The following is a 27,888-nucleotide window of genomic DNA, read 5'->3' on the forward strand; positions in this document are numbered from 1 at the left end:
CATTGTCTCTTTCCTACCTGCCTGGCCTCCGGCAGAAGGGGCCCCCCTTATAAGCCAGGTCCTGCTCAAGGTTTTTTCTTGCCACTTTTTTGCTTTAGGTTTTTCTCTTACTAGGACAGGTTTTACCTGGCATTGTTTATATAATAATTTGCTCGATGTTCTAGGTCTCTGGAAAGCACCTAGAGATGACTTGTATTGCAATAGACTATAACATTTAAAACTGAACTGAATTTAATGAATTATCAAGTACTGTACTTAAAGACCAGAAAAAAACAGGATTTCTCAGTGCAGTACATTAAATATTGACTAAATATTAAAATTATGTGCATTAACTGCAAGACCATTTGTTTCAATTAGGTTCAGTTTATTGGTATAGCACAAATTGCAATAAATATCTTCTAATGTATTTTACAGAGAAAGTAAATACATTGTACAAGTCAAATTAAATAAAGTTCATTTTAATCATTAACCAGTTCGGTAAGCAGTACTCTGTGGCAGTCTTATTTTTTTTTTCCTCCATACTTTTCACCATTGCTCATTGTTGATTTTTATTTTTATTTTTAAATAAAACAAAAAAACATAAAACTAAAATATGAGGTGCTGATGACAATAGTTTAATCCATGTAACACCCATAATCCCAAATAATGTTGATTATATAGAATAAGAGTAAAAAAAAAAATCCATTAAATATTTTGGCTGAGGGTCAAAATGAAGTTGTTCAACAACATGTTTATATTAATCTTGTGTGTTGTTGTTTTCACAGCTTTGAGAGCATGCAGAGACTTTGTGACAAGTACAACAGGGCTATTGACAGCATCCACCAGCTGGTGAGTCTACATGTTGGAAGTGTTACTTGGCTAAAGTCAAAGCACATTGAGCAGATAAACTGACTGTTGAGATAAATATGAGTGTATTAATTGATGAAAATCCTATTACAGTGGAAGGGGACCACCCAGCCCATGAAGCTTAACAAGCGTCCTTCCAACGGGCTTCTGAGACATATCCTACAGCAAGTGTACAACCACTCGGTGACTGATCCAGAGAAGCTGAATAACTATGAACCCTTCTCCCCTGAGGTTTATGGAGAGACTTCTTTTGACCTGGTTGCTCAGATCATTGACGAGATGGAAATGATGGAAGATGACACTTTCGTTGACCTTGGCAGTGGTTAGTCGGCTGTTTTTGGTTCTGTTTTTGGTGTTTGAGAAAGAAATGGGTCACCGCTGCTTTTAACACAATTTTTGTCTCGAAAGAGCAGTCGGTTGTAAAAAGTGAGACAGTGAGAAAAGATAAGAAAAGGTTGATACATTTGTTATCCGTTCATTTGCAGGAGTGGGGCAGGTGGTGCTACAGGTTGCAGCAGCAACCAACTGTAAACACTACTATGGTGTAGAGAAAGCAGACATTCCAGCTACCTATGCAGAGGTAACTGCCTTGTAGCTCACAGAAACGTAAACTATGAAAAGTATAGCAGAAAAAGGACCAAGGAAGGAGGCTTTGGCTTCATGTGTTTTTTGTTTTTTTTCTTACAGAGTATGGACAAAGAGTTTAAAAAATGGATGAAATGGTATGGCAAGAAACATGGGGAATACACAGTAAGTTGCTTCCTGTTTGACATTTACTCTGAGTATTACTTCTAACTGTAGTCATTACAAGTTTACAATTAAAAATTATCTAAGTATGAATGATTTTTGCCATAGCTGAAGATATTTTAATCCTTTTTCCAGCTGGAGAGAGGGGATTTTCTGTCGGAAGAATGGAAAGAAAGGATCGCCAATACGAGGTGAAGTTTCAGACTTGTTGATGGCCGCAGTGAAAAAAGAGTTAATTTTCGCTATCAAAAAAGCCCCATACACACAGCACTTATAAGCCAGGGCGACTCTCATTTTGTATATGAACAAGCTTGAGGTGGAGCTGTAGGGTTCTTTTTGTGTTGCTCAATCAGTGTGTTCTGAAAAATTCTAAATTTGCTCAATACATTTATTTTGTTTTGTTTTTAAACTGCATATCTAAAGTATCTTCTCCTTTGTCTGTTTTACAGTATTATTTTTGTGAATAACTTTGCCTTTGGTCCAGAAGTAGATCATCAGTTGAAGGAACGCTTCGCTAACATGAAGGAAGGTTGGTTCTTCACAGCTAAGCACCAAGTAAACTTTACTGCTCGACCATAGGTTTTATTCATACAGATATGTTTGAGAAATAAAAAATAAAAGTGGTCACATTTTTAAAATCATCCAGGGAATGGCTATAACCCTCTGTATTTTTCTTTTCCCTGTAAAATATTTAACGTGCGCTTCAAGTAGCAGACTGTGATCTTGACAGAATTCAGTCTGAACATTGACGCTGTGGAGGCATCTTCACAAACTACAACAACAGAAGCCACAGAAGCGTAAAAGTAGTCGAAGTATTTAAATTCTCACTTCTTGAACATTTTTAGTTATTCATTTCAGCATCCTTTTGAATATACAAATAGTCAGTTTTATTCTACTGATTCTTGATTCTTCTGTTTTAAATATCACCAAGTGACTTGCATCAAAAAGAAACTAAATAAAGCAGATACTTTAGAAAAAATGGGACTCATTTTTAAAGATTGTCAATGGCATTGAATGAATGAATGAATGAAAATATATTTATTTCGGTCAAGTCATTCATAATGTAGACACCAACTGAAAGCATTAGTTCACATAAAAATAAAAGAGACCTAACCGAAAAGGAATAGGCTGAAGCTATTGCTTATTTACGCCTACTCTTCTCACATGATCAACTTATTCAGATCGCAACATACAAAACATAATAAAAAAAAAAAAAAAAAAATCACATTATTTACACAATCCCGAACATAATTCCTCAATAGTATCATCTACTGGATCCCTCATATTTTTCAAACACATTAAACTTAAACAAACGTTTGAATGCATGAATCGACTGGCACATCTTCAATTTTTCATCAAGTGCATTCCATATATTTACACCCCTTACAGTAATACATTGATCTTTAATTTTAGTCCTAGACTTTGGTTTTTCAATCATATGTTTCCCTCGAAGCTCATATCTACTTACTCTTATTTTAAACGTGCTTACAATTTTACTAGGTAACAATCTGTTTTAAATTAATTAAATTAATTAAAGATATATGTGGCCGATGAAGTCCAGTAGGACAGCACAGTAGTGTGGTGGGTAACGGCAAGTTCCTAAAACTGCTGTAGCCTTTACGTGTGGAGTTTTCATATTCTCCCTGTTCCTCCGTGGTTCTTCGGCTTCCTCCACTGGTCCACAAACTTTCATGTCAGGTTTATTGTGGACTCTAAATTCACCATAGGAGTGTGAGTGTACACGGTTTCTCTCTGATTGGCTCCATGCCCCGGGTGCATCTTTTCGCTTTCCTGAATAGATAGACCCCATTTCCCATGATTCTGCCTATTAGAATTTGATCTCACTAAATCAATAACTGTTTAAATATAAACTATGACAAAGTACTATATAACCATGGATAACTGCATTTAATAGGGAAGTGTTTAAATGTACTATTGTGGTTTGTCTATGTATTGACCATAAGTAGTTGTAATATTATTTAAGTATGTCTTAATGCTGTTTGTTTTTCTTTTTAAGGGGGGAAAATTGTATCCTCAAAACCTTTTGCACCTTTAAATTTTCGAATCAACAGTCGAAACTTGAGCGGTTAGTGCTGCCAGAATTATTAAACAATAGACTTTTAGGTGTAAGCCTTCCTTTCATGCCATCTGACATTTACATTTGTGCTGCAGATATTGGCACAATAATGCGTGTGGTGGAGCTTTCACCACTGAGGGGCTCCGTATCATGGACTGGGAAGCCGGTGTCCTACTACCTGCATACCATAGACCGCACCATAGTAAGTGTTTAACCTTTTCTTAATCCTGATTTAACTGCTGCACACGGGTGATCAAAAGTGCAAACGCTAGAAATCCCAGCAAATGATATCCAAATAAACTGAAATGGTACAACCAAGTAAATGCCAGAGAGAGGCTGCCATAATAGCAACTGGTATCGTCTTAATGAGTAGTTAGCCCCGAGAGTGAGTAGTCTGATGACAGAGAGGCTCTCACAGGCTAGCACAATAAGAAATTACTGTGATGTATGTAATTTTGGTAGTCAGTTAAAGTAATCAGTGATTAACAGCGGGGGACCCAGTGGGAACACTGCGTGGGAAAAACTGGCGGGCAGCTTCATCCTGTTTGTATTTCTCTTGCAGCATCGAAAGCTGTTTGCCTGGCAATTGTTACTCTTCTCTTTTCATCAAATTGAATTATTAATGTAGCATACAACACACGTTATTCATTTTTTTATTATCTTTTTTCTTTTCTTTAAGGTGAACAATAAAATAGATTGTGATTAGCTGGATTTGAACATGTATAAAAGTAATAACAATAATGACCTAATATCCGCTTTCTTCTTGTCTCATCCTTCAGCTTGAAAACTATTTTGCTAGTCTTAAAAATCCTAAACTCAGGGTGAGTCACATTATCGTTTTCTAAATGTGTATTGGCTTTGTCGCGGAATGTAGTTATTTTCTGTATGAAACTGATTAATCTTGTATCAGGAGGAACAAGAGGCAGCTAGGCGACGAGGCCAGAAGGAAACAAAGGACAGTAAAAGCAACAGCACGACCCCAACTAAACCTAAGGAACAGAACAAGGTATGATAGTAACCAGTTGACAAAACCTTTATTGTTTTTATTGCCTTAACCTACATTGTGTCTCCTTCGTCGCAAAACATTTTCTGTTGTCCTAATACAAATCAATTACAATAACAAATCAAGGTCTCTCTTTTTGCATGAATATATTTGTTTATTTGTCGGTGTGCATTTCAGCAGGATTCCTGTGGTGAGGAGGAGCATCCTAGCTTGGTGACAGTGGTCAAGCCGTCAGCCAAACCCAGAAGAACCCGTCTTTTGTCCAAAAGTCGCAAGATTAACAATAAGAAACGAGGTCGACCCAAGAAAGCTGTCCCTGCTGCTGAGAAGAACAAGAAGAATCAGAGTGCATTGGATCTGCTGCATGCCAAGACCCTTTCTGCGGCACCACCTCAGGGTCAGAGGGCGCAAACATGTTCTTCTCACCATTGGAGCTGTTAAAGCTGAAATTAAGAATTGGATATTATTAGTCTTAAATAACCTTTTTGTGTGTGTGTTTTCTAGATGCATACCGGCCACCTCAGAGTTCCTTCTACCAGCTACCTCCCAAGGTCCAGCACTATACGCCTGGTCAACTGCTGCTGAGCCCAACTCCTCCTGGTCTGCAACAACTGCTAGGTAAATTAGTATCATAGCTTTTTTCTCTTTTTAGTTTATTTTAATCATAGTTCTTTATTTTGTTGCACATAGAAAATGTAATATTTTGATTAAGCTTGTTGTGATGTGTTATATTGTCTGTCTGTGTCCATTTTGCGATTTTTATTTTATTTTTTTGTGCAATTCACCAACTAACAAAAACATTGTCCTTCTCCCAGATAACATCAAAGTCCAATACCTCCAGTTCATGGCCTACATGAAGACTCCTCAGTATCGCACCAACATCCAGCAACTTTTAGAGCAGGAGAAGGTGAGTAGTGCTTGAATTGAAATCACCTAACTTTACTTCTGTAGTGCCAATTCTCAACAAAGTCAGCTAAAGGCGTTTTACGTAGAAAATGCTCAAAAATAGAGATAATCCAGTAAAATATTTCATTTAATATAATTCATTGTGATTTTTTTTCATTTTCCTAATTATATCCATAACCCCCTCCCTCTCTCTCTGTCTCCAGCAAAAACACAGAGACTTATCAGGACAGGCTGAGCAGCTCCATTCGCTCTGTCAGTCTCATAAGGACAAGATCAAAGGTCTCTTTCAGACTAAACTGGATGAGGTATGAAGCCATAGTCACCTCTGAATGTCAATAACCATCCCTTGTTGGTGATCAAAAAAATGCACTGCCTCATATTTCTATGAACAAGGAGCTAAATATACTTTGACTTATGATTCTCTGGATAGCATAAATATGTCATTTAAATCGAAGGGGATTCCCTTCTCCATTTTGCATGCAACATAAGTAACATTAAGTAATATTGAGGGTCTTCTGTTGTTTAAACAAAATATTTTGCATGCAAAGTTTACAGTGGAAATTTCTACATTTTTATGTTAAGTTCAATAAATGTAACATGTTGGAACTCAATGGATTATTGTTTTAAATAATGTGGATTTCATTGTTTCCCCAGAAATCATGATTATGATTTTCTTCCATAATGGAGCAGTGTCTCCGTAACAGACTTTATGTACCTTGTATGTTTCTTGCAGTGCTGTAATATAACAGAGCAATCATCAAACTGATAGTTTTATTTTATATTAAGGCTCATTGACGGTAGGCTGTGTTGATCTCAACCAAACTAAGGATTTTGTGTACTATCAGACACCCATTGAATCCTGATGAGAGTGAAAGTAAATTGAACACTGAAATTTAACTCAAGGTGAGGGACCAGGATCAACAACTGATATTTGTCACAAAAAAAGAAAGTGATACAAATCCTAAAGGAAAAAAAGACGTCCAAACTGTAGTGGCACCAGTCTTCATTTTTATTTTAAGATTCACCCCAGCACTAAGCATTTATTTGTGTGCTGTGGCCTCTGTAACACAGCAGTGCAAAGCTAAAGGGCCAACCAGAGCACACTACACTTCCTTTGGTTTCACACATAGGTGTAGATTTTCAGTTATACGTGTCATGGTAACCCTAAATGTTTGAATAGATTGCAACTGGACCTCTGGTATTGGCTCTTGAAGAGGATTCAGGTCTCATCTGAAAGGCTCCTTCAGTTTTAAATAACTGGTGGAAAGTTTCAGGCTTATAATGTTGCCACATTCATAGTTCCACGCATTTCTGAGACGGCCCCTGAGTTTCAGTAACAAGATATAACAGGTAGATGTGTTTGTAAAGTGACAACGCAGAGTGATTGCAGAACCACGCTCAAGCACCTTCATTTTTGACCACATCTATCATTCATGGTAGAGGTAGTCAGAAAAGGATTGTTTTAAAAAGTATCCTATCATTTTGATCATCACTGAAGCGAGATAAACCTAAATGAACTGCTTTAAGCTACTGTAAGACCATGTGTACCTGTGTTTTTGTGCAAACAGCTTGGAGTAAAAGCTCTGACGGTAGAAGACCTTCTTCAGGCACAGAAAGAGATATCAGCCCACAATCGTCAGCTGAAGGAGCAGACTAAGCAGCTTGAGAGAGACATGGCCTTGCTGAGAGATCATAGTCTGCTACTGGTGAGACCTCGAGCCTGTTACTGTTGTCGTCACGTCCAACCTGCTATTACAGCATCATCAGAGGTTCAGGCCTTTTTTTAGGCCTATTACCGCTCTTCTGTGCCACAGTAGTTCAAGTCTCAGAAAGTCACTAGAAAATGATTTATCTAACTTGAACCTTCTCTGTTTTCCTTTTTGAAAAGCAAAAAAATTGTTGTTTTTTTTTAAGTATGCTTGTTGTTTTTCAGCTGAAGTCCAGATGTGAAGAGCTGAAGCTAGATTGGGGCTCTCTGTGTCTGGAGAGTTTGTTGAAGGAGAAGCAGGCACTGCGCAGGCAGATCTCTGAGAAACAGAAGCACTGCTTAGAGTTGCAGGTACAAACTCCACCTTTTCAGTTGGCCGGTTCTGAATTTCCAAATTAGTCCAGTCAGTGTCTACATTTACATGCAGTCAAAATTCGGGTTATTGCTAATATTCCAGTTACTGAAACATTTGGAATATTCCGTTTACATGCGTGAGCAAACAGGGTTATCCCTGTTTACATGGTAAATAATCATTCGGGATATCCCGATCAAACCAGCGACGCACGGAGAACGTGATGACGCAATTAGAGTCATTTCCGCTTCTTCCTGTATCCAAATTCAAAACAAATGCTGCTTCGCACAACTTTTCGCTCACCTTCTTGTAAATCTCGCTATCCCGGTACTTTCTACCGTCTACAAATGCCAAACGGTTCATATCCTTCATTACATTTATGAAGTGATTAGTCTCCTCCTCACTCCAAAAGTGTGGCGTGGTCTTGCGTTTCTCCGTGTTTAGAAGAACTTCCTGGACTCAAAAGACCAAGATTCCTTGTGAACAGAGCATGCGCAGAAAACAAATTCATGTTCCATTTGATCGGGATATTCCGTTAGACGTTTACATGACCCAATATTCGGGTTTTAAAAGGAGTAACCCAAGTTTTTAAAAACCTGAATATGAGAAAATTCGAGTTATTCAAAGGGGTTATTGGTGTTTACATGGCCGTGCAAATTCGGGTTATTGCCAAAATCTGGGTTTTAAAAGGGTTATTGGCTGCATGTAAACGCAGTCAGTGTTTCCACCTTCTTTTGCACTCTGCTCTACTTGTCATATTAATCCCACTTTGGACACAAATTCCTTTGCCCCCTGACTAATGACTGATATGTAGATTTTCAGAAGAGCTGTGATAACATCTATTTCTACTGTATATAGTTGAATGTCTGTTATCCCGTGTAATGGCTCCCTCTGGTGTCTGTTTGTAGATCAGCATTGTGGAGCTGGAGAAAAGTCAAAGGCAACAGGAGCTGCTTCAGCTCAAGTCCTACAGCCCCTGTGAGGGCTCTCCGTACAGAAGGAGTCTGGACTCACGCACTTCCACAGACATGGACACCTTTAAGCTCGGCCTGTCCTCCGCCCCAGCTCTCAATGGTGTTAGTTCCGAGCTTTCAGTCAATGGCACCAACTCTCCTTGTTTTGATTCAGCTAATACAAAAGGTGAGCTTTCTCGCTACCTGCCCATCTCTCCAGATCATGAGATTGTGGTTGGCACTCCTGATTCTCGTCAGAGACAGCAAAGCTCCTCACACCCTCTTCCTGACTACACACGTTTCTCCCCTGCCAAAATTGCCTTGAGAAGGCACCTCAACCAAGATCCCACCGCCTCTGCTCACTTGAGAGGTCCGGGGCTGACCACACACAGGTTGGTTGGTCCTGAATATTTTCAGGAATAGAATATTGTTTTTTAAATGTATTCAAGTGGTTTTGCAGGTATCCGATTACTAAAGTACACTTAATTTCCTTGTTTTTCTTAGGGAAGTGGGGGGTGTTAACTCTCCACTTGGGGCCAAGCAAAACTGTTCCTCTCCCAATACATCTGATGCTCAGATCAATCCCAAAAGCTCGGATAGGGTAAATTTTTCTCATTTTTGTGTTTGCATGTTTGTTTTGAATTAACTGTAAGAATAAGATTTTTTGTGTTCTCCCTATGCTTTAGAAGTATCTGGCTGTTTTATTGCCCTTTTATTATCTTCCTTTAGCATCCTTCATAATCTAGAAGCAAATTTTTGATATTCAGTCTAAATGTGTTATTTGAAAAAACTTTGCCAGCTATAATGAATAAAATTGAAGTGGAATATTTAGGCTCGTTCTCCCGCTCTTTAGGTTGCTAAGGAGAGGAGTCCATCTGTTCAGGGTGACAACATCACAAGCCTTCCAATCAGCATCCCTCTGAGCACTGTCCACCCAAACAAGTTACCAGTAAGCATCCCACTGGCCAGTGTTGTGCTTCCCAGCCGTGCTGAGAGACTGGTGAGTTTGCTCATGACAGTTTCTACGTCACAGTAATCCAACAAGGACACTGTTTTTTTATGCAATTAATCATTGCACGATTGCTTGATTTTGATAAACTATGATTGGCACATTTTGATTATCTGGGTAAGTTTTACAACTATTAGTCTTTTTTTTTTTTCTTTGTTTCATTATTTTCTATTTTGATGTATTTATGCCTTTTGTCTTTTAGAGAAACACTCCAAGTCCTGTATCTCAGGGAGGGCAGAGCAATGGTGAGGAGCAGTTCATAACCCCTTATCACATGTGATATTCACCATACCCACTCTCTTTAATGCTCTTGATTGGCATCCCTGACCATGAACTGTTATATTCTAGGATGTTCATCTGGCTCAGGGCTAATGAATGGATGTCTCCACCCAGAGGAGTACAATGGTGCTTTATCCCCTTCTCCAAACAGCAACACTCCTTTGACAGGAGCGTTGGGTCGAGGAGGTCCTACCCAGAGCCCCCCGACCAGCACAGGAGGGGTGCTCCAGTATGCTGACGGGCCTCCAAGAATTCTTTCAGAAGATGGACCAGACCGTCAAGAAGAGGAAACGGACACAGAGCCACAGGACAGTGAACTGAGGCGGAGAATGTTCTTCTCTTCTTCCTCGTCATCCTCGTCTTCCTCTTCTTCCGCCTGCGGAGGCGGCCTGGCCGGTGGATCACGCCTTCATCATCACACTGGCAGCTCAGCCAAGCAGGGATACCACAGTAACCACGGAAACCATGGAAACCATCACCAGTCCCCCGGCACGCACCACACACACACACCTACACACACGTCGTCATCGCACTCATCCCACAGCTTCAACTGTCAAGAGGCGCGGAAGCGGGGGAGAAGGAAACGCAGCTCTGCAGGCTCCGTCATGGCCAGCGGATCCCCGAAAAGGAGATCCTTCCCTGGGCTCAGCTCCGGCAACCACTCCTCAGGATCACCACTAAACATTAACTCCATGGTGAGTCACTAAAGCAACGGGAAATATTGAGACTCCACACTGAAGGTCTCCTTTAACTTGTTTCCTTTAACTTGCAGGTAAACAACATCAATCAGCCTCTGGAGATCTCTGCCATCTCTTCCCCAGAACAATCGAGTCGTAGCCCCAACGGTCCTGACCTGGACCAGCCCCCCATCTTGAAGAGGGAATGCCCTCTTGAGCTCAACGGCTCTGGTCGATATTCAACAGCTCCCAGCTCCGATGATGAGGACTCAGGGTGTCCGGCTGACAGCTCTAGTTCTCGGTAAAATAATAGAGCGTTCAATATAAAAAAGCTACATATCTGTGTCGTCTTAGCAAGATTAATTTGCTGGTCTCGAGTAGAGCTGAAGACTATTCTCTGTCTTTATTTAAAAATCAAAAACTTTTGGCCCAGTGCAGTAGGGGTGGGTATTGGGAAGGACCTCACGATACGATACGCATCACGATACTTGAGCCACGATACAATACACATTGCGATATCCCGATTATGCGATATCCCGATTATTATATTCTACATAGTTCACCGAAAAATTTAAAAATGCATTACACATCTTAAAATCCAAGTTGTATAAATGTACATCAGATGATAGTGACGGATCTTAAAATCCGAGTTGCACGTTCATCAGATTATAGTTACAATTCATGGGACAAACTGAGTCAAAACAATGTTTTATTATAACTATACAAGCTAAAGTTACAAGATATTTGTATATGTTTTTCATATTATTTACATCATATGAAATTAACATTAAATTTAGTATGAGGTTGCTTTAATTATGTGGCAAATGATAATAAACACAAGAAAGATGGTACTAAAACCAAGGACAGTGATCAGTCAGTATAGATATAAATCCATAAATAAATAAACCTCTGTCCATTATTTTTCATTTTTTAAGGACAGGCAATTGTGTTATATAAAAAATAAATTATAAAATGAAATAAAACGTGAAATAAAACCTGAGCTCAGTGCAGGGCCCTCCCAGGGTTGGTAGAGAGTGGCAATGCCCAGGACTGTCACTTAGGTAGGAGCACTGGGTGATATAATGGAAAAAAAATAAATAAAAAAAAAATAAAAAATCGATATTCAAATTTTGAATATCGATATTGAATCGGCTGGAAAAGTATCGCGATATATTGCCATATCGATATTTTTGCCCACCCCTACAGTGCAGCAGTCTTATTTGTTTTTGCTGAAAGATAGATGTTTATTATTTGATCAGTATAATCTTGTGTCTATGAATTGTATCTTTCTGGCAGACTATTTTATAGGACTCACATCTGCTATGTTGCTGTTTTTTTATGTTGTTACTTTGTTTTTTCTAGAATTGAAAGAAAAATAGCAACTATATCTTTAGAGAACAGAGATGGGCCGGGCAGAGTAGGTGACGGTGAACGAGGTAAGAAAAGAAACAAATTAACAAAGAGAGAACTTGACTGTTCGCTGCTGCTGCTTCTTCATTTAAAAACATCCTCTTTTTTTCTGCCAGGTAGAAAATCTGGAAGCAGCAGTGGCAACAGCACGGGCAGTGAAGGCTCCTCGTCATCATCCCTGTCCTCTACAAGCAAGTGGAAATCTACCTTTTCACCGATTTCTGATCCCAAACAACCCAACTCAGACCATAGACAGGGGGGCTCCCCGTTTGGCATGGGGGGGTCGAGTCGGGGCACAGACTCAGATTCAGACCACAAACAGCAGGGAAGGAAAGGGAGTGATGGGGAGTCATCCGGCTACGTGACCCCCAACCCTTTCCTCAGTCAAGAGGCAGGGACGCGTGGTGGAGTCAGTGGGGCCGGCGGCGTCCCGGGGGGGAGCGGTTCAGACCAACGTCAAGCCCTCCAGAAGCAGAAGAGTTCTCGGGACTGGGAGCTGAAGACCAGCAGTAGCATGGCCAGTCAGAATCTCTTCATTTCTGCTGCCGCCAGCAGCGGAGGGGGCATTCTCAGTGGGAAGGTGGGAGGCAATCCTGTAGCAGTTTCCTCAGCCACCGGGTCATCTGTGGGACAGTACCGGGGGTCTCAGTTCACCCTAGGAGGAACTTCAGTCTTACAATCCTTGTTCGGAGCACAGACCGGTGTCTCCACTGTTAGTGGGACCTCCAGACTTGTCAATGGACATTCTGCCCTGGGAAGCTTCTCCAGTGCTGGGCTGGCAGGGGGAGCAGCGGGAGGTGAGTGGTACTGATTATTTAACGTTGAATCTCTACATCCAGCAACAGTCAGAGTTGGGTATTAGTCTTAAACTGGGGTCATCTTGATAAAGAATACCATAGATTGGAGAAAATGAGCCAGGTAAGTGGCGACTGCTGTCTTGTTTGCCTCACTGAGAGTGTGTCTGAATCACAGACTCTGCCCTGGCTTGCTGCTGACATGGACTGCTGGCTTCACGAGTGATGCAGTTAGAAACACCCTTGGAAGATGTTACATGTCTTACAAAAGCAATACTGTAATTAGTGCAGAAAAATACACAAATCTGATAGAAGATTTGCTTGAAAAATCTGTGACTGAAAATTAATTGGGGATGGCTACTTGATCATATGCAGTAGTCAACATTTGAAGTGGATCAAAAACACACTTGTATGTTGTGCAAGAGTGTAAAACTGACCATTTTTGTCTTAGAACAGCTTTGATGAAATGTTTTGATCCACTTCATATGTTGACTACTATATTATTATATTTTATGTATTTAATTAGTTTCCCTTCTTGGAATAATTAAGTATTTTTGATTGAGTTATTTTGTTTTGCAATTTTCCCTGGGTGTATCTATTGGAATTATATGTCAGAGTCAATTCACTTATAAGGATAAATTATGAATAATTTAATTTTGCCAAAAACATTTGTTTAATCCAGTATTAAATTGACCTCCCAATTTTAAATGAGTCTCCCAAGAGATCACAGTGGACTGACTCTGTTTGCTTTCTGTGTGCTTGTCTCAGACTTGCTTGGCGCTGTGCACAACCTGGCTCAGTCCTTGCTTCTCTCTTTGTCCCCCTCTCCCTGCTCTCTTTGCTGCTATCATCTGCTCTCTCTTTCTCTGTGTCCCCCTTCTTGCCCTCCCCCCTTCCTCCATTTCTGCTGTATGATTTGCAGGTATATTTCACCACATGGTTCCATCAGTGTCCTCCCATCAGTTTGGGGCAGCGCTGCCCACCTCAGGAGGCCTCAGCTCTCTGCTCGGTCTCTCCTCGTCTTCCTCTGCTTCCTCCCACACCCAGCACAGCACCGCTCCTCAGCCGGCCTCCACGCGCCTCACCTCCGTGTCATCACCGCTCCCCCTGTCCCAGACCCAACACAGCCGCACCCAGTCAGTCCTCCACAGCGCCTCTCCTCCCACGCTCTCCCTGCCCCCTCCGCCCCCCCTGCACACCGTCCCTCCCTCCTCAGCGACCACACACTCCGAGGCCCCGGGATCCTCCCGATCAGACTCGCTCCACTCTTTACGCCTGTCCCAATCCTCTCTCCACCACCACCAGAGAGCACAATCATCTCTCTCACTCTCCATCTCCACCTGTTCATCCTCAGCTTCTACCGCTGCTGCTGCTTCCGCGTCCCTCTCCTCTTCGTCTCTGTCAGCCTCGTCCTCGTCTCGTCCATTCGCAGTGCACTACTCCCCCCGGCTGAGCCCCCCGCCACCTGCCAGCAGTTCAGGTGGCGGCGGGAGCATGTGGAGGACTCAGGGCATGCATGGTTCCCACGCCAGCTCCCAGCTCCCCGGCTCCCGACCTAGATAGAGCTCGGGTAGGTGGGGAGTGCTGGGGGGGGGGGTGGATAGATAGACTGAGAGAGAGAGAGAGATGGTGAGAGAGATGGGCAGCTCGTTTTCCTGTTCTTCTACAAGCCGCTTGTTCTGATTGAACAAGGTAAGATGATTCTCAAAGTTGAGCCGGGCTGGAAGACGAGTTAAGATATTGAACTGTTGCACAGCGAACTTGGTTTTTTGCCTTGTTGAGTGTCTGTACGCGGTAGAGCCACTCAGTGTCTTTCTGTCTTTTTAATGTAGGTAATTGATGAAAACTACCTCGTCATTAAATAAACTAAGCAAAAGTCCAGGTGTGGACCAAGGCACTCTCCTCATCCACCGGTGCTTCAAACAGTCTGCACTACCCGACCGCCTCCAAGACCGGCTTCTGTACTGGGATATTTGACACACAGACTCACTCACACCCACACATGCACACACTCACACTAATCACCACTATGGTCACCTTGAGCAGAATTCAAAGGTACTGGGCATGTTTATGTGGTGTGGAACAAAATCAAGTCTGCAGATTTAACAATCTGAGAATCGGATCTGAATGAACTGAATTATTGTATCCGTTTTTAATTTTAAGGAACTCATCAATGACGGGTAATTTCCTTGTTTTACTCATGATTATATCTACTACCCCTTGTGAAATTGAAATAGAAATGTTAAATGTATTATTAGATAAGACAGAAAGGCATAGACAAGGTTATTTGCGCTGTATCTCACATGTTTAGAAAGTTCTCCTTTATGAGTGTCTGTATGCCAGAACTAATACATAATGCACCACCAGTTCATTGAATTCTGCTCACATGCCATGCAACCTTGCCTCTCTGCATGTATCCTCTTATCGCTGTTTACTTCCCTCAGTGAAATTCAATATTTGTTACAACATATTTGACTATGAAATGTGATGAATTTTTCATCCAACTTCACACTGGATAGTACGATGCAGTTACTCCGGCAACACAAGATGTATGAGCTCTGACTGGTTAAGTTGATCTGCCTTGTTATGACATAAATTGAAGTAAATCAATACTTTGACTTCATAGTTTTTCTAAAAAGTCAAAGTTTATTCTAAAATAAACTCCATAGTTACAAATAAGACAGTTACTCATGTTAATCCTGTTCTTGAAATGAGGAGCACCTTTCTGCTAATATCAGATATTTAACTTATGAGTGAAAATACTTCCTTTCTGTGTGTTGTGGCAGTCCTCTCGGATCCGGCACATTTCTGCATTTAAATTATTGAACCAAAGGATGAAAAATGTGGAATAATATCTGCAAATATTCCATAATTTCAGAGTGCTTCTATTTCAACTTAATCTTCTCTCAGCAGTGCTGGGTACATTTTCATCTTCAAAAATGAAATAAGATGAAACTGAATGAGATGGTGCTCCGTGGAGACCTCGTCAGCTGTTCTCTACTAGCAAACACCCATTGTTCTCAGAGTGGTTGTGGTTATGCTTTTGTTAAAATCTGAGTAAAGCAAAAATAAATATACTCTCATTCACATCGCTGAAAAATGTGTTCTTAATAACCTAGACAAGTTTGACTCAATAAATCTGTCGCCAAGTGTACGAAATGAAATGGTATTGAAATATTGAGTGTATGCTGAGTGACAGATCTCAGAAAAGCTTAAATGAATTGCACCAATAGGGGGGAATATTGCTGTGGTAAGCTGTTTGCAGGGATATATTTGGTAATTCTGTGTCTATTTTTGTTTAACCTCCTAAGACCTGGTGTGTATGTGGACATCGCCCGTTTTATCTGTCATAGTATTTAATTTATTAACGGGGGCCCAAAGCAGCAAGAAAAAACAAATGCACCAACTCTTAGGAGGTTAAACTAGGAGGTGGAAAAAAAAAAAAAAAAAACAAGCCGGTGCTAATGATGATCGCTCTACATCAACATGGCTTTGTACAAAAATCAACCCACCTAACCTCAACTGACCATAGTTACTAATAACCAGGGTATACTTTGTATCGACGGGGCCGTCTAATGTCTGGTGTGACATATCCTCTTCGCAAAATAAATCCATGGCGTGCCACACAACAATCACATGCCCATATACTCACCTGACAAATGCTATGCCAGACCAATAACTTTTCCTTTCCATCCACGCAGCATAATTGGGATTCTTTTAGCAGGTTTGTAGTCCCGATAGCACGCGGCAAGTTTACTCTTCACAGTATAAACCCAAGTTTAGTAACCTAAGCTTTGTGAATTCTGGCGTCCAGGGAAGATAAGTTTCTTTGTTGATAGCGTCACAGAAACAGGTACATGGTGGCGTTGTCATCTGAGACTGAGTGCAGCATGAGAGGCTTATTTGCAGCATGACGTTATTTACAGCTTTTAAGCAGCAATTGTGTAATATTTTCTGAAGTGTTTTCATAAAGTTTGCTTTACTCAGACTTTACGGGGTTACCGAACAGCTGAAAAGAGGCCTTAAAGTAAGAGTAAAAGAGTATCTAGCCTATGTATTTATTAAGATTTTTCTTCTTAGTTTGGAAAGTCACACTACTATTTGCAATATTCTTGCATAAGGAATTTTAAACTTGTCTTAAGCTCAATTTAGTCCTATTTATATTTGCTTATGTTAAATGCTGATTTAAGCAATTGTGGAGTTTACTGCATTTAGTTGATACAAATGCACACATACGGTCAAACATGCAAATTCTCACACTGGGAAAACATACCTAACCACAACCACATGAAACTACTGGACTCATCAATTATTTGCTTTTTAAGTGTGTAATATGTTTTTGTAAACCATGTTTGTACTGTGAATGTGATTCATTCTCTGACTGTATAGTTGTGTATAGAGTATTATATTTATGCTGTCAGTCTTTCCATTTGCCTTGGTAAATTGTTTTCACTTAAAAAAAAAAAAAAAAAAAAAAAAAAAAAATCCCGATTTGTGTTGACACAGTAGAGCTCAGTTATGTGTGTACTTGACTCAGTCTGAAAACAGTGGTGCTACGTTTGGACTGTGCCTGATCTTATTTATTCTGAAATGAAAACATAAAAACTTTTTTTTTTTTTTTTTTTTGAATACTTGGTGCTGTACACAGGGACATATGTAAAGCCATTTTTTTGGCTCCTTTCTCATATTTAATGTGCTATCATTTCTTTTGCCTAGTGTACAACTGTAGCCACCTTCCGATGAAAATGCTCTGAGTCGGAGTGAAAATTAGGGCCTCTTGATGTTTTTCACATAGTTTTACACAAAAGAAAAACAACAAACCCGCTCGCTTTGCTCCAAGGTGAGCCGCCCATCTCTTAGTGATCAAAATGCACAGGTTGTTGCTGCAAGTCTCCATTAACAAATTTGTATAAAATATGTATCTTTACAGTATCTATATAAAGTATAAAAAGAATATATCTATCTATATATATAAATAAATATTTTATAAACAAAAATGCAGATATAGGAGGTATAGGGTGTTTCGGTGCTCCCATTGTGACCCTTAAATCTAGCCTGTTCAACAGGAGGCTTGAAGCCGAGCAGAGCAAACGCATTTCCACCACAGGACCTTAATAGACGGCGCCTAAGAACGCGGCGGCACAGCTGCAGCTCAATCTCTGTGATGTACACCAACCCGAACTCGAGACTCAACTCTTTATATTTAACACACGCAGGTGCTGTGGCTTGAACACAACTAGATTCCAGCACTCTTAACTGTTATCCTTTTATCTGTTTTTTTTTTTTCTTTTTCTTTTTATTGTTTTTAAATCAAGCCAGATTCTGCTGGGAAAAAATGGTGCTTCTGTTTCCAGATAACATCAAAACGTTTTTACAAACTAGATCTTTACTGGTGCATTCAGAGCTTTGTCGGCATCCTCTCACACTGTCACAAAAACGAGACTGTACCTTGTCGTCATGAGCGTGTTGTGTCATTTCTCTGAGCATGCTAATGTAGGACATGTATTCTAGTGCGTGTGGCTGAGGGCAGCAGAAAAGCTTCCTTTTAGTGGGGGTATACTTCTGTTGTGTGTGTGTGTGTGTGTGTGCGTGTGCGTGCACCCCCTCCCCGGCTGCCAGTGCATATCTAAGGGAAGGCTAGACAAATAATGAAAGCTTTATTGTAAAAGTCCCTGTCCTGTGCACTCCCTCCGTGTTCAGTGAAAAGAAGATATTCATTTTAGGATGTAATTAGACTGCTTTGTTACCAGCACTGAGAGGTATTTTGTAATTATTGTTGAAGCTGTTTTGATTTTCTTATCCCTGGTGTTTGATACAATTGCAATTACATTTATGCCTTTTATTGTGTCCTCAGATTCTTGTCAGTTTTTAATACTACTAGTCGGACCGACAGCACGGTGCTATCCTTCACTTAAAACAAGGAAATCGCAGCTATTGATAAAAATACAATTCTTCTCCTTTTTTGTGCTGTTTTCCGGGTTAATAATCTTCACCATGAGCTTTCCTGGTGGCTTTTGTGAAGGTCCAGTCAAACTCTTGGGACTTCGACCCGTGAAAGAGGTCAGAGCGGTGTATGTGCAAGTAAGAGTTGTTTTTGGAGAGGGCAGTGGTGTTTTATTTATAGATTTCAGTCAGTTTCATAGTTGCATTCAAAAGGATCCTTTGGGGTGTGATTTGAATTTAAAGCTTCTATGCAGTTCTCCAGCATACTCCATCCTGGTGCATTATTGGTAGATAATGTTTGAGAGATTTGCAGTCAAGGCTGTTTACTTAAAATCCTGCCAAAGGTCTTAACTCAGGAAACTCTCAGATTGCTTGAAATGATGCTAACGATTTTCTATAAACTGCTGCACGTCACCCTTATTTAGTCCCTCTAAAAACAAGCAGGCAAACAAACAAACAAAAAACAACTCAGGACCAAGACCGCACCCCTCAGTAAGCATATTGGAAGGTAAAAGAAAAGGTCAACTGCCCTGTCCAACCTCCTCAGATGGATTCCTACCGGCACATACACCCCACCTCTTCAGGGGAGTCGAGCTTTGGGTCAGTGACGATGCTAAAGTTGGCTTTTGATTCACAGCTTCCACTTCAGCAGAAAGCAAAAAAAAAAGGCATTCAGCTGGTTTTTAGAGCAGTGAGCCCACCTTAAATCACACTCGCTTCACACATGACAACACTGAGTGCTCAAACTTGTGTTATATTACCTTTTTATAATATAAAGATTAAATGAAACACTTTGATTTTTTTTTAATATTATTTCTGTTTGTTAAAAATGTGAAGAAAAAAAAGGACCATTTCTGGCAGTTTAACACCTTAGACCAGATCCAGAATTAAGTCAATAAAGGTTGTATATATCACAAAGTTGGTTGAGAACTAAGTTGATCTTGCTGCAGGAAAATTGCTTTTGTGTGCATCTTCACAAATGGGAAACAGTTTTGCTGATTACTGCTGTCTTTGCTACCGAAGAGACTGTTTGAACAGCAAACTTTAGTTTTCCTGCTCACGGATAATTAATACTAATATTTCTTTTTTTTTTTGCACCATTGACAACATATCTGGTTTTACCAGTATAAGTGTTAGTTGTTGAACTGGTCCTGGTATACGGAGGTCTCAATGCTCTAAAAAGCAATGAAACAGCCCCTTTTGCCTTCTGTTGAATCGAAAGCTAACTTCAGTGCCGTGAGCCAGTGTGATCTCAAAAAGCTGTGAAATGGCTTCGGCTTTCAGCATCTTCCTCATCACACAAATGCCTCTGTCTCGATCTGTGTCATTAAGCAGGAGGTTCAGGTCCTTTGTCCGGATCCCCTTAACTCCACCTGTTCAGAGGGTGCTGGGACTGATGGTGAAGGACACATGTGATCTACAGTGTGTGTAATCTCTGACTGGTGAAGCCAGGGCAGGTTTGAGGTGCAATAATGGCAAACCTACTTTCCAAAAGACCCTGGGTTTTCATGGAAAAATTATTACCATTTGATGTTGGTGCTTTATCCTAAGATGTTATAACAAAACAAATGGAAATGAATTTTTTTCTGCATTTGATTATTAATAAAAATGTTTTGTATGATATTTTTAAAGTCTGTTGTTCAGTTTGTTTGATTCTCTTTTACTTCACACAAAGACAAGAAAACACATTTTGTTTTGAAATTAATCTATAAAGAATGTCCAAAGCAGTAACAGTGAGTAACAGACTGTTATTGGGCCAACATGTTTATTTTTAACATTTTCACAGTAAAGCCTGAGAAATTCTTGTAACCAGGGCTGTTCCGCCCATAGGGCAGGTTAGGCAAATGCTAGGGGCGCCAGCATGCCAGGGGGCGCCATGCAACCAGCTGTTTTTTTTTTTTTTTTTTTTTGAAATTTTTTTTTTTTTTTTTTTAAATTAGAAATGAATACACTAAAAAACAACAACAGTACATATATAGCCAAAAGTCTTTAAATAATAAGGGAATCGTTTTTCTAATTTTAATTTCTGCCTGGCTGCATCCTTCTGCCTCTCTGGTAATTTTGCTGCGGTCCCTCACCTCAACACACTCGCGTGCAGCGCCCCCTCCCCCACCCACTACGGCGTAGCTCTGCGTTGCTGTAACGCAGAACCATAAATCAGCCTTTAGCCAGTTGTCGCATCAGAAGGAGCCTTAAAGCAGGAAATATGTTTTGATGTGGATGGAAATATGTTTTGTTGGGGTTTTCTGCCCACCCCTGGATGAAACCATCATTGGTAAGCTGTCATAATATTAATTATTTCTGATAACATTGTCATGACGCTGACCACCATGTCTGATTGTGTTAAATACATGTCGTCGCACATTGTAAACTGTTGTGTAGGTTGAACACACGTGTCTGAATTGATCTACTCAGCCAATCCGACATCTATGGCTAAGATGAAAACTTAGCCTTAAAAGTAAAAATATCCCCACGATAAGTCATAATTATGAGATAGAAAGTCATAATTATGAGATATAAAGTCATAATTATGAGATAGAAAGTCATAATTATGAGATAGAAAGTCAAAATTATGAGATAGAAAGTCATAATTATGAGATAGAAAGTCATAATTATGAGATATAAAGTCGAAATTATGAGATATAAAGTCGAAATTATGAGATATAAAGTCGAAATTATGAGATAGAAAGTCATAATTATGAGATAGAAAGTCAAAATTATGAGATAGAAAGTCATAATTATGAGATATAAAGTCATAATTATGAGATATAAAGTCGAAATTATGAGATATAAAAGTTGAAATTATGAGATATAAAGTCGAAATTATGAGATAGAAAGTCATAATTATGAGATAGAAAGTCAGAATTATGAGATAGAAAGCCGAAATTATGAGATAGAAAGCCGAAATTATGAGATAGAAAGTCGAAATTATGAGATAGAAAGTCATAATTATGAGATAAAAAGTTGAAATTATGACTTTTTATGTCAAAATTATGACAAAATTATGATATTTTTATTTTTAAGGCTAAGATTTCATCTTATTTTTTTCTTTTACTGGAGGAAATGAGCTTCCATAGACATCACTGGATGTCATTAGATTTTTATCTCCAGTTTGATACTTATATCTTAAAGTCTGCATTAGGCTTATAATTAGGTTTGACATAATGACTGGTAAATCCATGGTGATGAAACCTCATTTGAATAGTTCTGACCGTGTCCCCTGCGTGCTGTGGTTGTGTGTCAGAGGGGCTGATCTGTGGCATTTTTTTTAGCTATTATGTTTTAACGGAGATGTTTAGGCCTCAAGGGCCCATCTAGAATGCTTCACCCACCCTAGGCTGGGACCCCTGCTCCACCCCTGACCTTGACAATCATGTGCATTTAAGTAATCCTCACGTTTTATTGTTAAACTTACTTCTGATTGTCTGCTGAAAATCTAGATAATTGTTGGGAAAACGGGAGCGATGCTAACATGTTAGCCGGTCAATGGCTATAATTCTGTTGTTATTGTTGTTAAAATTGTTATTGTAAGATGTTGTGGGCTAAATTGAGGTTTTTACAGGGTATTTTGTATATAGTTATTATTGGTAGTAGTTGTTATTATTTGTGTGCAATACCTTTTACTTGACCTATTTTACTATTTGAAATTTTGTTTGTGTTTGCACTTGTTTCTTTATTTAATTGCTGCACTGAGTTGTTGTATTACTTATTTATTACATATTATATATTTAATGATTTAATACATCCAAGAAATTGCTATTCCGTTTGTGTGTGTGTGTGTGTGTGTGTGTGTGTGTGTGTGTGTGTGTGTGTGTGTGTGTGTGTGTGTGTGTGTGTGTGTGTGTGTGTGTGTGTGTGTGTGTGTGTGTGTGTGTGTGTGTGTGTGTGTGTGTGTGTGTGTGGTGGTAGTGGACGGGACGGGACAGGACGGGAACGGGGTGGGGGGGCGCCAGCAAATATTTTGCCTAGGGCGCCAAATGGGTCAGGAACGGCCCTGCTTGTAACCCTGCATAAATAACCACACAGTAGGTCTCTTTAAAACTGCATACAGAAATCTATTTCCTATTCTATGCAGTAGAATAAAGATGTGGCCAGTAGTTTGGAGTTATCCTTCAAAGTGTTCAGAATAAATTATCACCAGCAAACAACCTCCATAAAATGTATTTCATTTAAAACTACATAAGGACATAATTTCTTAATATGCAAAACCTTAGAATTAAAACTGTACCATCAGACTGCAGATATACAAGAATGTTTTATTAAACTCAACAGGTAGTATCTAAATCCCGCAGAATGTACAGTATGAACTATTTTTAAGCCATAAAGATATAAGTGCTATCTCCCAGGGAATGTACAATTGCTATATTTGTTGTACATTTCATGTCCGTTTCCTGCCACCCCGCACTGCCAGCTTTGTGCTGCCCAAAGAGGCCGGGCCTTATCTCCTGGGATACGCATCCACTCAGCGGCTCAGTGGCCTTGACTGTCTGCAAAACAAGACTGAAACTGTGAGAAATGTGAGGATAGTAACAGATTTTTTAGAAAGAAATGTTTTCCTGTGTGCTGGGATCAATGATATGACCGAGCCTGATTGAACTGGCAGGATGTCCTCCTACACAATGCTACTTGTGCATTCATCTTTTTTTCCTTCTCATTCATCCAAATGTTGGAATATTTTCTGCAGCTCACACTTTCTTTGTGAAACATTAATATGAATGACCTCATTACTCTGGTCTGACTGTGAACTGTCACGAATAAATACAGAAGAATGAGAGCTCATAAAAGACAAATGTGTCCTATTAAAAAGTTTAAAACAGACAATTAATGAAAGTATACGGTAAATTAATTCCAATTAGAAGAATGATTTGCATCTGAGTTTCATATTTTGTTTTCTTCTCCCTGCTGAGAGCACTTCACATTATTTTTTGGAAAATAATTTCATCAGGCATTAAAGTGAAGTGTTCACACCTGCAAGATATTGCTATATACACTTCTAGTATGTTTTGGGTTGTTTTTTTTTATAATAGAGAATATTAACTTGAATTTTATATCAATAGACTTCAATTTATCGTAACTTGGTTATTTTCATCATACACTCATTTGTGCTTTCGCTATCTTTAACTCAGGGGGGAAAAAAATCCATCATATTTGCTTTACAGTCATAAAACAAGTCCAGAGATCCTCCATCCTCGACATGCATACCAAGAAGAGTCAAACCTCCTTAAATGTGTCTTCAGTCAGTGTCCAAACCAGCAAACCTGCCCTTTGCCCCATTTGTTTTTCTGTGGTGCACATTTTGGCAAGTGATACCATCAAGGACACTGGGTGAGAAGGAAAGGTGGGAGGATGCAAGCCTCATCCTCCGGAGCTGGACCTGAACATAACAAGCTCCTGAGAGAGGTCCGAGCTCACAAGGGTTGCAACAGACGGGGAACCATGTCCACTACGATTGTGTTGGTTCTGTTCTGGACCAGGCTCGGCGTGGCCTCGCAGGTCTGGCATGGACAGCAGCCTGCAGGAACAGGTCAGACTGAATCACATCTTTTATTATATATTCTTTGTTTTCTCTCATCTTTGAGTAAAATCTTATAATTTCCCCCCCCCCCCAACTCAGAGCACAGATTCACAACGGCAGACTCAGCTTCCACCGTACGTCACCGTACAACCTGCTTTGTGGATGACTTTGCAGCAGCACTGCAGGAAGCTTCGGAGAATGACGGTACACTCACAAACAGCAGTTTGTCCCTGTTTGGCTCATCGGATCATTCAGCAGGCTCAGCCTTATCAGAGCTCACTGAGGAAATAAGAAACAGGAGGGAAGGCTTGAAGGTTTTGCATCCAGTTGCAGGTACAGTTCCTTCTGACTCTGCTTGAGATTTTGTTTGATTGTTAAACTTTTCCTTTTGCATCACATACTGGTTTCCTCTTCAGAGCCTCTCTCAGAGGAAGACGAGCAAGGGACAATCGCAGTGACATTTGACTTCCCACAGTCCCCCTTGCTCAGGCTAAAGCCGGTTCTGCTCTTCGTCCTTGAAAGTCCTTTCCCAGGCAGAGACTTGGACATCACCTTCACCAGTCATTCGCTGCAGCCTCACACGCAGGTGAAGAATGGCCATGCCGGATTGCTGCATGGACTGTATTGTTAAATCTGTTGCAAAAATGTCTTAATTTGTTTTTATGTATGCAGTATTGCCAGTGATGTTTCAAAAGAAACACAAAAGAATCACACTTCCAGATTCCCCCTACAGTAAATGCTTCTCTCTTGTCTCTTTTCTAGTCTGCGTGCATTTCAGAAAGTACACGTTATATACTACTGACTGGAAAACCGTCTGAGAGCACTGCTGAGCAGAAATGGCGGATTTCTGTTGATGCAAAAACTCCTGATATGAGTGAGATGTGATTTTATTTTTTTGTCATTGCCTAACTTAATGCACCCCCCCCCCTGAAACATTTCCTGTCATTGCAGAGCAAAACATGAGAGACAGCCTTATTGGTGGAAAATCAGGAAGTACCACCCGCATGACGGTGCTTCTGCTTTTTTTAGGAGAAACAGGATCTGAAACCAGGTTACTTTAACTTTCATGTTCCGCCTTTGTGATGAAGCGTTGCCGCGGTGGTGCTCTGTTTCATCCCCTGCTCTCTGTTGCAGACATGCCGCTACTCAGACTTCCTTCCTCTGTGCGCTGAGGCGCTTCCTAGATTGTGTCCTCCCTCAGGAGCTCACCGGGTCCCCCTCAGTCCACCTGGACTCCTTACAGTCCCTGCCTCCCCTGACGCTCGGCTTGTCCTCCAGCGAGACCCTGCTGGCGGGACTCATCAACTCCTCCGCCCCCACCATCTTCTCCTTCAATAATTGGGCCTCCAAGTTTCCAGCACGTCAAGAACAACTGGCCCTGTCCCCCACGTTGCTGCAAGAGCTTGGCCAGAGGTTGGAGCAGAGTGAGATGCAAATACTGGAGTTAATACGTGATGGGAAAGTGTCTGACAGTGGCACAGAGAGGCTAAGGAAACTCAAAGATCTCTGTGGTTTCCAGAGAAATGAACCAGCAACAGGTGATGTGTATACTGGAAATACATGAAAAGCATGAAATGATGTCAACATAGTCTTGAATATCAACTTTTAAACTGATCCATCTGTTTTCTGTTGCGCTTTCAACAGGAGAGAAACAATACTGTGCATTTCTTCTGCTGAAAGCCCTCCAGATGGTCGGTCACACGTATGACGTGCAGAGCAGGCTGCGGGCCACCAGAGCGGGCCCCAGAAACCCCTCCGGGCCCGTCGTATGTGGCTTGAAGAGCCTCACTGTGTCCTTTGACAAGCTCTTCTTGGGGCCGACGAATGCCAACATCAACAACTGTCACGGCTTGTGTACTTTCCCACTGATCAATGGCAACAACCACGCTGTGCTGCTCAACTCCCACACCGAGGACAGCGGCACGGACGAGCGGGCACCGTGCTGCGTGCCCGTCGCCTATGACCCCCTGGAGGTCGTGGACTGGAATGACGAAGGCTCCTTTCTGTCCATTAAGCCAGATATGATAGTAAAGGAGTGTGGATGTCGATAAAGCAGTTGCAGAGTAGTTAACGTTTTATATTTTCTTTGATGTAACTCTCACTGATTATCACATTTGTTGAAGAAAAAAGAGATTAATTTGTCACTTTATTGTCACTATTTTCATGCAATAGCTGTTTAGGTATACTAGTTCATTTTAGTCAACATTGGTCTCTTCAGAATATGATTTTACATTAATGATGGGTGATGCACACGTGTTTCTCATTTTTTATTGAGGATTTTCAAGGTCTTGCTTTTAACAGAAGTGTTTTATGGAATAATAAACCATATAAGTTCTATGTACTGACAATATTTTATAAAATGATGATCCTACAGTGTGTTGGTTTATTTATCTGACATGTCATTTTCTCCAAATTATCAATTTTAACATTTAAAGTTTAAATTATTATTTAATTATTTGTTCTCCCTTTAAAGCGACCTTGGGTTCCTTGAAAGGCGCTATATAAGTGCAAGAATTATTATTATTATTATTATTACTATTATTATTAATAAATATACCAAATACTTTTTTTTACATTTTCTGTCAGACTACAACAATATTCCGAATGCGCACACTGTTACCACCGTGCCAAATTCCTATGTGTTTAACACAAATGGCAAATAAAAGCAATCTGGATCTGGATCTGGACTAAATCATGCCCCAACAACCATAATTAATAAACAGTAACAATTTCAAGGTTAATTTAATTAAACGCAAGTATACGCAATCATTTTTGAGTTATTTATTCAGTAATTATCTGTTAAATCCTTTCATGTGCATTTCCTGTCACTCTTTAGTTTTCGTTTTCATGATCGCTTTGTTGGTTACTGGCTTTTTTCTTCTTCTTATTGCTCCAACTTCCTCAGATCCCCACCAGCTCATGAAGCTGTCCCATACGGAAAACTGAAAGCAAACAAACAATAGACAGTATAATTCACACAGTAGTGGCCCAAATAGGTAAACTATAAAATAAAAAAGGGGAAAAGAATGGACTGAAAACACCCTCTAGCTATTATACAGTAGATAGACAGATAGATGGATACTTTATTAATCCTGAGGTAAATTACATGGTAAACATTAGTATGATTGTGTAGGCTTAACAAGTTTAATATTATTTACACACAGTGTAATAAACTATAAATTGGATGTTTTTTAAATACTTTAAAAAGAATTATGCTAAATGATGTTTGTAGCACTACCTGATAACAATAACTGGAGCCTTGCAGTTATCTCTTTCTAACGCACTGAGACTTTCAAAGAGGCAGTAAACATATAAAGTGTTACGTCTAGACTAAAATAGACTAAGACTAAAATAACAGAGAAAGTGGCCATGAATATTTATACTTTGAAGATTTTCAAATAAACCTTAAGCTTTGTAAATTAAAAAAAGAACATTATTACAAATACAAACTGTACCTGAGGTATTGAAACGGTCTGCAGGCTTCCAAAGAAAGACACGACGCCCGTTTCCTCAACAATATAATCCAGACCGTCTAGAAAACAACAGCCAATTAACATCTGCTGAGTTAAACTGGACCCTGAACATTAAAGATCACACAAAAGCTATCAGCTCGTGTGCTGAAAAGAAGCACAATAAGAAGCAAAAGTACAACATCTGCAGTATTTCCCT

At 40.1% G+C, this 27,888-nt stretch overlaps 2 protein-coding genes and 1 long non-coding RNA gene across 8 annotated transcripts in view; 2 read left to right on the forward strand and 1 right to left on the reverse strand.

Moving 5' to 3' along the window:
- dot1l (DOT1-like histone H3K79 methyltransferase) overlaps positions 1-20,327 on the forward strand; it is a 37,127-nt gene extending 16,800 nt beyond the window's left edge. The window contains exons 4-29 of one of the 6 annotated variants that reach the window (XR_009783920.1): positions 765-828; positions 940-1,168; positions 1,332-1,426; positions 1,534-1,596; positions 1,729-1,784; positions 2,043-2,122; positions 3,611-3,679; positions 3,766-3,872; positions 4,450-4,491; positions 4,581-4,676; positions 4,851-5,070; positions 5,178-5,291; positions 5,489-5,580; positions 5,783-5,884; positions 7,148-7,285; positions 7,513-7,638; positions 8,548-8,984; positions 9,097-9,193; positions 9,446-9,592; positions 9,804-9,846; positions 9,950-10,575; positions 10,653-10,858; positions 11,920-11,993; positions 12,084-12,764; positions 13,530-14,453; positions 14,594-20,327. Coding sequence is in view for 5 of the 6 variants with exons in the window: in XM_061737677.1 (XP_061593661.1) it covers positions 765-828; positions 940-1,168; positions 1,332-1,426; positions 1,534-1,596; positions 1,729-1,784; positions 2,043-2,122; positions 3,611-3,679; positions 3,766-3,872; positions 4,450-4,491; positions 4,581-4,676; positions 4,851-5,070; positions 5,178-5,291; positions 5,489-5,580; positions 5,783-5,884; positions 7,148-7,285; positions 7,513-7,638; positions 8,548-8,984; positions 9,097-9,193; positions 9,446-9,592; positions 9,804-9,846; positions 9,950-10,575; positions 10,653-10,858; positions 11,920-11,993; positions 12,084-12,764; positions 13,530-14,320 (4,795 nt within the window). In the remaining variant the exon portion in view is untranslated. Of the gene's footprint in view, positions 1-764; positions 829-939; positions 1,169-1,331; positions 1,427-1,533; positions 1,597-1,728; positions 1,785-2,042; positions 2,123-3,610; positions 3,680-3,765; positions 3,873-4,449; positions 4,492-4,580; positions 4,677-4,850; positions 5,071-5,177; positions 5,292-5,488; positions 5,581-5,782; positions 5,885-7,147; positions 7,286-7,512; positions 7,639-8,547; positions 8,985-9,096; positions 9,194-9,445; positions 9,593-9,803; positions 9,847-9,949; positions 10,576-10,652; positions 10,859-11,919; positions 11,994-12,083; positions 12,765-13,529 lie in introns of all 6 variants that reach the window. The other 5 variants (XM_061737677.1, XM_061737679.1, XM_061737680.1 and 2 more) reach the window with 5 other exon arrangements.
- A 3,057-nt stretch (positions 20,328-23,384) lies between these two features.
- amh (anti-Mullerian hormone) lies at positions 23,385-26,561 on the forward strand. Its single transcript, XM_061737021.1, has 7 exons — positions 23,385-24,228; positions 24,319-24,552; positions 24,636-24,805; positions 24,982-25,093; positions 25,171-25,270; positions 25,354-25,757; positions 25,864-26,561. Exons 1-7 carry the CDS (start codon positions 24,051-24,053, stop codon positions 26,268-26,270), a joined length of 1,605 nt encoding a protein of 534 aa, XP_061593005.1. The 5' UTR covers positions 23,385-24,050; the 3' UTR covers positions 26,271-26,561.
- Positions 26,562-26,985: 424 nt separating this feature from the next.
- LOC133458119 (uncharacterized) overlaps positions 26,986-27,888 on the reverse strand; it is a 1,566-nt gene continuing 663 nt past the window's right edge. Inside the window, exons 4-5 of the long non-coding RNA XR_009783921.1 lie at positions 27,675-27,751; positions 26,986-27,161 (exon numbers count right to left, since the gene is read on the reverse strand). This is a non-coding gene — a long non-coding RNA (uncharacterized LOC133458119). The remainder of the gene's footprint in view (positions 27,162-27,674; positions 27,752-27,888) is intronic.

This window comes from Cololabis saira, chromosome 13 (assembly GCF_033807715.1).
Source record: "Cololabis saira isolate AMF1-May2022 chromosome 13, fColSai1.1, whole genome shotgun sequence".
Classification (NCBI taxonomy): Eukaryota; Metazoa; Chordata; class Actinopteri; order Beloniformes; family Belonidae; genus Cololabis; species Cololabis saira.

Coding starts and splice junctions, on each gene's coding strand:
- amh (XM_061737021.1), top strand. CDS start 24,051: ATGCAAGCCTCATCCTCCGGAGCTGGACCTGAACATAACAAGCTCCTG. Junction 24,553..24,635: donor GGTTTTGCATCCAGTTGCAG/GTACAGTTCCTT, acceptor TTTCCTCTTCAG/AGCCTCTCTCAGAGGAAGAC. Junction 24,806..24,981: donor CGCTGCAGCCTCACACGCAG/GTGAAGAATGGC, acceptor TCTCTTTTCTAG/TCTGCGTGCATTTCAGAAAG.